The 8,995-nt window shown below is 46.9% G+C and overlaps 1 protein-coding gene across 1 annotated transcript; it reads right to left on the reverse strand.

The window, feature by feature from the left end:
* Positions 1–606: 606 nt before the first annotated feature.
* On the reverse strand, positions 607–7,742 carry LOC130859160 (cryptic protein-like; the record flags this gene model as incomplete). The annotated part of the gene is made up of 5 exons (XM_057746476.1): positions 607–728; positions 6,223–6,332; positions 6,504–6,618; positions 7,409–7,582; positions 7,676–7,742. Coding segments are annotated over 5 exons (588 nt in total), but the record flags the coding sequence as incomplete, so codon positions are not given.
* Positions 7,743–8,995: the final 1,253 nt, after the last annotated feature.

The following is an 8,995-nucleotide window of genomic DNA, read 5'->3' on the forward strand; positions in this document are numbered from 1 at the left end:
ATGAATACAGGAAGCTGAGGACAGGAGGTGGGGTGTGCAGCGGCCTGCCTCCAGTCTTGGTCCCTCCCCTTTTCGCCTTCCTTTCTCTGTCTATGGAGCACTTTCAGGCATGTACTCCTTGCCAGACTCGCAGCATAGCAGTGCTGGGGACACATGTGTGGCACCGTCCCTGCTCCCCAGGACTTAGAATCCAGTGGGGAGACTGAGTGAATAAATGATGTGAAGTGTTGCCGCAGCTATGTGTGGGGCTCAAGGAGTACTCAAAGGGGAGCTGTTAGCTAGGAGGGGCCACATACTTGGTCTACTCTGAAATCATCAGAGATTCACACTGAATAGTTCCCAGTCTCTAGCGTTTACTCTTCGCCTCTAAATCGTGCACCTTGAAATATCCAAGAAAGCAAGAAAGGCTCTTTCATGAAAATGTTTATTAAATACAAATATCCATCGAATGCTCCAGTTTATAAGAAATGAAACCAATCTGTCACATACAACATAGACAATGCAGGCGGATGCACAAGCCCCACCTCCCCACACAGCACCGGCTCACTCAGCCACGCTGGGAGGCCAGTCACGGTTCTGGCTCTGCCGGGTGGAACTGCAGTCCGGTCAGCAGTATCCCTCTTCACTGAGGATGGATTTCAGGAGGAAGCAGGGCAGGAGGAGGAGAACACTCTGCGTGAGTTGCATTCTTGGTCCATTAGAGTGTGAGGCAAGAAAGTCTTTCAGGTCTGGAAAAAAATCCAGAGTGTATGAGACAGGCTGTGGCAGGCTTGCTTTAAGAAAGTGAAGCAGAGAGGTCTGCACCTGCTCCAGTAAAGGCCCTTTTCTGGCTGGGCCTCCTTACTAGGCCTTGCCTGGTGTGCTCTGCATCAGGGCGCGGAGCCCCAGCAGCAGAAGGAAGCCTGCTGTGGTGGGGAGCATAGCACAGCCCAAGGAAGACATGCTTCCCTTTGGCTTGTACATTTCCTTTGGCTGCGGCTGCAAACAGAGGGATTTTTGTGTTACTTGGAGAGCTGAAGGAGAATCTGTTTGCTGCTTTTAAGGCCCACAAAGAAACAGCCCTTCAGCCCTTCTCATTTGGCACATGAGCTGACCAAGGAGATCGTTCAGGGTTCCGCACCATCATTCAGTCGAGGCAACTGAATCTGATTCAAAATAAAATAACATAAAACAGCTTGCATCCATCTGTTGCAAAGAGGGTCCAACTTTTGTCCCCTTATTAGTCCTAACACTATTTCTTTGATTAGGGACCACTTATTAAAGAGGAGGAAAGCACCCATCGCTATGGTAATGGCAGACACCCCCACAGAGGAAGTTACAATCAGGTGCGGCCGGCGGAGGCCACGCAGTTCCTCCCCTGCAGGTCTTACCCTGAGTCCCAAGGCTCCACGGGTCTGGCTTCCTGTATAGCTAGGACCCCATCCCAGAGGTGCTGAGAGGGAATCTCTGGGGTAGTGAGAACCACCTAGGGTCTTGGCTAACGTCCCGGGGGTGAGTGGTTACTATGGGAAGTGGACAAGCCCCCCACGAAGCAGTCTCACAAACAAATCTGGGGCTGGATGTGGGGTCTGCTGGGCAGGGAAGCATACAAACGAGGAAAGGCCCAAATTACAGGGACCTTTTCCCCAGGGCTGCTTGGCAGGGACCAGCCTGCTCTTCCCCGACAAATCTGCCAAGCCCCAACCCCTAGGTTTCCTCCAGAAAATGCCTTCTGACTGTGAAAAGCTGTGGCGAGCACGAACCAGCAGAGACTAATGAGTAATGACGAAGACAAGCCTCCCCAGTGGGGACCTGTCCTGCATCTGTCCTCAGGTGACCACAGTGGGCACGTCCAGGAGGCCACGCTCAGCACAAGACCAAGGTCAGGCCCACTCCAGACCTGGGCACCATTCGCCACACAGGACAGGGTTGTTCCAGGGCACTAGAGCCCCACAAAACAGGAACCTGAGCATGTGGGCTCAGAGGAGGCTCCAGAAAACCTGATGACACAACAGGTGTTCCCAGCGTGAGAAGCAGCTACAGGTGAATAAGGGGTCAACCTACACTAAGCTTCACTGTTGATTTTCCCCTGGTGGAAGGGAACAGGCTGCCCACAGAGAGAAGGATTCAGGCCCTGTTGGCAGTCTTTTCTTGTATATGAACTTAAAGGCCATTGTTATAGTCAGCTTTGTGAATTTAGTTTAGACCGGTCCCTGGAGCAGGGGTCCCCAAACTGACACTGTGAGCAACAGGCAGTGTCCCTCCCAGGGGCCCAAGGTCATCCACTGAGCTTTGAGAGAAAATATTAGAACTTCCACTCTCTATTGATAGGAAAAAATTAAAATAAGCTTTATTGATATTTATTGTTTATTAGAATCTATGAAATCAACGGTTCTATGGCTTACTGTTATGTCATACCGAAAAGGAAACTCTGCTACCATTGGATGATTTACTATAACCTGGGATTTTAATGATATACTTATCAAAAGCTCTCTTTTTAGACTTATGCAGACATAGCAGAGATTTTTTATCATTATGTTAGTCTTATGCATGTGTGAAAAGGAAGATATAAGTGAAATCAAGTTTGTGAATGCTTAGGTGTGGCACTGTGTCACCACCACTGAGTAAAGATTTAAAAATAAAGTTTGGAGACCACCCTGGATGAGGATAACATCATATTTCAACATGAGGTCCAGAGCCAGCATTCCCCAAACTGTCCAATTTGCAGATACTCCTGAAGGCCCCTGGAAAGCCAGATGGCTTCCTCCCCTGTCATGACACCCAGAAACGCTCCCCCACTGAAATGGCACCTATCATGGGAGGTGCCCAAGAGGGATCTGACAAAGGGCCTGCTCTCTCCTGGGCAGCACACCCACGGCTGAGAGCCCGCGGGGGCCAGGACCTAGGAGGGCCAACCTTCCAACAGGTCCACAGGCTGGCTCTTGTTTGCTGGTTGGGTGGTTGGTTGACTGCTTTGTGCCAGAGCTGTATTTTTTTAAACTGGGTTTGAAGCATGAGGTAAGGCTCGACCTGACCCCCATCTGACATTTACATGACCTGTTTATCTCTGAAGGCATTCAAATTTGCTATTTCACCATATCATCGTTTAGACTCTACATGTGAGAACATAATGGTTCTTGATGCTAAAGAAATACTTAATTATTTGGGCTATATAAGAACCACCCTCTTGCCAAAATGAGATCTTGGGCTGATTCAAGGACTGCTAGCTCCAAGGCTGTCATTCTTCTTGATTTTTTTTTTAACTCATTAACAATGCTCATCAATTAATGGTATAGCGGGTATTTTTCACAACCTAAAAAAACACATTTCAGTAAATTTGCAACAACATGGATGGACCTTGAAGGCATTATGCTAAGCAAAATAAGTCAGACAAAAAGACAAATACCATCTGATTTCACTTTTTTGTAGAATTTAAAAAAGAAAAAAAGAAAGAAAGAAAGAAAGAAAAAGAAAGAAAGAAAAAGAAAGAAAGAAAGAAAGAAAGAAAAAGAAAAAGAAAAAGAAAGAAAGAAAGAAAAAGAAAGAAAGAAAGAAAGAAAGAAAGAAAGAAAGAAAGAAAGAAAGAAAGAAAGAAAGAAAGAAAGAAAGAAAGAAAGAAACCAAACTCATAGATACAGAGAACAGACTGGTGGTTGCCAAAGGTGGGGCAGGGAGCAAAATGGGTGAAGGGAGTCAAAAGGTACAAACCTCCAGTTATAAAATACATAAGTCATGGGGATATAATGTACAACATGGTGACTACAATTCATAATACTATACTGTATATTTGAAAGTTACTAAGAGAGTAGATCTTAAAAGTTCTCTTCACAAGAAAAAAAACTATTACTGTGTGTGGTGCTGATGTTAACTAGATTTGCTGTGATCATCACTTCTCAATATATATGAGGGTGAGTCAAAAATTATCCACACGAAGATATGCAACCAACAGAAGTTTTAATATAACTGGAGTGCGGATAATTTTTGACTCACCCTCGTGCAAATATCAAATCGTGTTGTATACCTGAAACTAATATAATGTTATATGGCAATTATATCTCATTTTTTCAAAACAGTGTTTGACACAGTTCAGGGATGTGCTTATGTCCTCTGTGATTGCAATTTTATTCAGATTAATATTAATTATACATTAATTACCATTATGTCAATGTTTATATCAATATGCTATGGTACGTTAATTTATAATATTTTAAAATAATTTAAATGCTATTGTAAAATACCATATTGTTTCTAAATTAACAATTAACCTCTCTGATTATCTCTTAACAACAAAAAAAAAGAATAGCTGTAGGAGTTAACCACTCTAAGCCTCAGTTTCCTCAAATATAAAAGGTATAATACCTATTTTGTAGGCTTGTTATGAGAATTGAACGGGATTAAGCGTATAAAGTCCCTGAAACACACCGAGAGCTAATAAAGACAGTTATCATCACGATTCCTCACACCTTCATAACTGTCAATCAGCACAGCTGCTGCCATCAGCATCGTCATCCTCATGTCATCATAACCACTGTCAGTGCAGCCACCACCACTATCATCTGCCCTGAAGCAGAATCAATGGGTCAAAGAGTACAAAGGATAACTGCCCTTTCTGCACCCGACAAATTACTCTGAAAGATGACTGCACTATTTTGTTCGACTTTGATGAGCAAAAGCCACATTTTTGTAGTCAGTCACCGTCCTTGGCAGACAGCAGTCCCAGTCTTTGATGTTCCCTGGGATGTGAGCAGACATCTTGGAACCCAGTTCCTGCTCTGCTGCTTCTGAACCCAAGCTGGCCTTGCTTAGAAGCCTAGAAATGATCACAGCTAGCCCTTTCCCCACATCACTGCTGGGAGCACCAATGGGAAGCCACTTCGAGTGGGAAACGACTTCACCTGTAAGACTACACAGGCACCATCTGTAATTCTGATGCTTATTGCATGATTTGTGTCCGCCTTTCTCTGGGGCATTGAAAGAGCAGCTGGTGAATCAGAGGCACGGGCCCAGCAAATGGAGAGCCCAGTAGGAGAGGGAGGGAGGGAAAAGATATTGTACTATAATCACACTCCACCCTACAGACAATGCTGGCACCATGCAGAGCTGGCTAGGAAGGGGGAGCAAAAGTGGGGTTGAAGGGCCATACCTTCACTAAGTGTCACTAGACTGCTAATCCTATCCCAGGTCCCAGAGGATGGAGGGAGGGGCAGGAAGGTAGGTTTGAAGCTGAGCATTCACTAAGTGTGTTCCTCCACTAGTGGCCCCACCCAGGGAACCCTACCAAGAGGGTGGGAAGAGAAGGTGGCTTGAAGGCCTCCACCCCCAAGAGTGCTGCCCCTCTACTGTAGTCCTGACAGTGAACTAGGGGGTGTGAATTGCGGATGGAGGGCTGTGCTACCATTAAGCGTGCCCTTGGATTATGGGATTTGCCCCGAGTTGACTGCAGTGCAAGGAGGAACAGGAGAGCAGGCCTAGGGGCTTTTCACCGAGTCCAGCCAGGGCTAACAAAGAGGGCTGAAGGGCTGTGCCTGCATTAACTGAGCCCCTCACTGCTATCCCAGCCAGAGCTTTACTGAAGAGGGGAGAGGGCCATGGGAACGCTGTGCCTTCTCTACCCCGTGTCCCTGGTCCTTGCCCAAGACGACGGCTCAGCAACGGAGCATTTTGTCTGTTTTCTGACTTAGGAAGTTCACGTTCCTTAGTTTCACAAGTAAAACATTTGCACTGAGTTGGGAACTGCTCAGAATCGTCACAAACGCGTGTTCACCCTGCGTGTTCTCTACACCCCACTGGCTCTTATTTACGCGGCAGGTCTGAGCTCTGGTTACTAGGCACCTCTCTTCCCTGGGAGCATTGACGGGTTGGCCTTGAAGGGCAGCACCTGGCCACGCAGGCCTGCTCCCGTCCGGCTCCATTTCACAGGTGAGAAGAAGGTGTGGGCGCAGTGTAGAGAAATACCTGTCTGCCAGGCGCGGCTCTGCTTATCAGCTTGTGTACTCCCAAAATTCTGCTCTCTGTCAAGGACACTGTTTGGACACCACGTATAAACTCAGCAATCGGGATATGGGAAGCTCAGGAATAAATTTTTAAATGGCAATAATGATAATACACTATGTGATTCACAACGAATGTGACTTTCCCGAGTGATGAATCAACCAGCACACGTAGATCTCCATAGATGGGTGTGTATAAAGGAGCAACTGCGTGTGTGTGTGGGTTGTGAGCACAGGACGCGGGTCATCTTACCACAGCGGCCGGGTGTCTGCAGCGGGAGGCAGTGCAGGGCCGCAAAGACACACCTGCAGAGGCGGCAGCCGCGGAAGGTCCAGGCTCCATGCATCAGGGCGCCACATTCGCTGAGGAGGCCCAAGCCTGGCGTTAGTGCTGCAGGCGCGCGCCCCATCCCCGCCCCCCACTCTCATCTCCCCCCCAGGCCCCGCCCCGCCCCGCCCCCACTCTCATCTCCCCCGCAGGCCCCGCCCCGCCCCGCCCCGCCCCGCCACCCTCCTACTCAATCCCCGTGCTACCTGTGCCTCTGGTCGTGCTCGCAGTAGCGGCCGGTGAAGTGAGCGGGGCACACGCAGAAGCTGCCCAGCACGCAGGTGCCGCCGTTCCGGCAGCAGCGCGGCCGCGGGGGCGCACCTGTGGGGTGGCCTGGGCGTCAGCTCCGCGCCGGGCGCTCCTCTCCATCTCCTAAACCCGGGGAGGGCGGAGCGACATCGCCCAAGGGAGGCAATAAAATTGGCCCCCTGCTAAGAGTGTTTGCTCAGGTAAACCCTGCTTGTTCATTTAAGGATTAAAAACAAACTACCTGGGGTGCCGGCGGGTCAGGAAGGAGCCCGAGCCCTAAAACAGACGGGAAACCACCCCCCTCCCCTCCTACAAGTAGGGTTTTCTTTTTTCCCTTCTTTTCACATGTTAAAGTTAGGCTGTGACTTCCCAAGATGGTGATTAAAGACAGGTCTCTCGGGCGGGCGGGGACCACCCACGGGTACGAAGACACCAAAAATATATTTTTTTTAATTCCACCGCTGCCCACCCCCCACCCCCGACCCCCTTGGGGATGTGGAGTCTGGAGCCTGAGAGTCTGCAACAAGCCTAGCAAAGGTCCGCTGTTATCTTGGAGGGGATAGCTGCTTTAAACACATTTAAACCACAGTTCTTTGGACCTGCAGAAAAATACCCATTTAAAAGCGAACACAACGTTTTACCAATAAAATATTAACACTTTTTTCAAAGTGAAAGAACACCTCACTAGGAAATATTTTTTACGTTATCATTATTTATCGTATCATTATTGGAAGATGGTAAAATGTTATCTGTTGGGTTTCTCGTTTTACCCTTAAATTATCCTACTTTTTTTTTTTTTTTCATATTCTAAACTTGGAGTTCACTGACCCAGATGACATTTGTGGGCAGCATCGGGACTTACGCTCTTGGGAAGCCTGGGAGTAGGAGAATGAACCCTGCGGCCTCCAGCCCTCCGCGCTGTCGTTCTCCTCCCTAAAATTACTCAGGGTCCAGTTGAGTGTTTTCTGCTGGAGCTTCTGAGCTGCAGCACTGTTGATTTCTTCTCTACTACCTTTGTATTTCTCTCTTTGATAGCCTTAAAAAAATTAATTGAAAATATGTGACTGATAATGATTGAGAAACAAATATGCAATAAAAACTGAGAGACTGTAAATAAAATGCTTCTTACTGTTTCCCATGTGGATGATCTGTAATGCCAAACTGATCATAAACAGAAGCCTAGAATATTTAAAGAAAGTTATTTTAAGAAAGTTATTTGTTTAAAATATAAAAAATATAAGCAGACATTTACATATGTATAAAATGTAATGCATTGGTATACAGATATATCAGTATATAATGTATAAGTATATATTGATGTACAATAAATATTATGCAGTCATTTTGTAATTGTAGATTTTGATTAATGCTGTCATCCCTTAGGAAGATTTTGAGACCAAGAGTGTACACGCCCCTTTAAGAGAAGCAACATGCTGCATGCAGTGCAATTTATTCCAGGTTCTTAAACACCCCTCTTGGCTCTAACATCTAGATGATCTCTATTCTTACCTAACAGAGTGGCTCCGGGTCATTTTTCCACTGACACGTCTGGTATAAAGGTCTCCTTCTCTCATGGATACATTGAAGATCAATTCCAAGGAAGATGAGTCTGAACAGTTTTTGTATTTGAAGGTGTCTAAACTGCAGCTCCTGGAAGAAATGTGTCAGGACCCAAGATGGATAAGTACAGAAGACACAGGTATTTTCTACTCTCTATCCAGGCCTCGAGAAACAGCAGTGAGAAACAGCAATGAGGTCTCTTGAGTTCTGCTGTGTAACTCACTTAGGCAAAGGTATGCTGTGACAGACAGAGCCCCAAACTGAGGCTGGGGGACCATCCCCTCAATGAGACCCCGCTGGGGAAGGGGGCGGGGTGGGGTGGAGACACAGGCTGATTTTCTCCACAACAGTGTTTACAGTGCTGATAGCAGCAGGAGTGGTCAACCCCAAATGTAAAACATTGGTGACCAAGGCAACAAGCCTTTCCCTCCCTGAAAAAAACCCAAAAATTAAAACCTCAACAGGAACAAAAAAGTTTTCATAGGAAAATGGAGATTTTATATTGCACACCACTTGTACTTGGAGATGGTGAGGGGCCCAGGTAGAGAAGCGAGCTGTTGTGTGGGAGGGAAACAGCAGGCTCCAGTCCCAAAAGCCTTGGGGAGGGAGCATGAGTGTAGAGGGAGACAGTTCAACACCTCCTTCCTGAGGACGCATCAATATTTTCACAAACTGGGCTTTTTCTCTGTGCCTACATAGTGGTGAATATATCATATTTATTACCCACTTAATACAGCACCCCTCGGGGGAGGCACTATTATTACCCCCTGTGTTGTGGCGTGGCAACTGAGGCTCTAAGTCCAAAACTTTTGGCATTTAAATCTTTGAGAAATGTGAAATGCACAGATATTATAAAAAGGCCGCGGGATGCTGGGTATCTGAAGACCAC

The sequence above is a fragment of the Hippopotamus amphibius genome, chromosome 8 (genome assembly GCF_030028045.1).
Source record: "Hippopotamus amphibius kiboko isolate mHipAmp2 chromosome 8, mHipAmp2.hap2, whole genome shotgun sequence".
Taxonomy (NCBI): Eukaryota; Metazoa; Chordata; class Mammalia; order Artiodactyla; family Hippopotamidae; genus Hippopotamus; species Hippopotamus amphibius.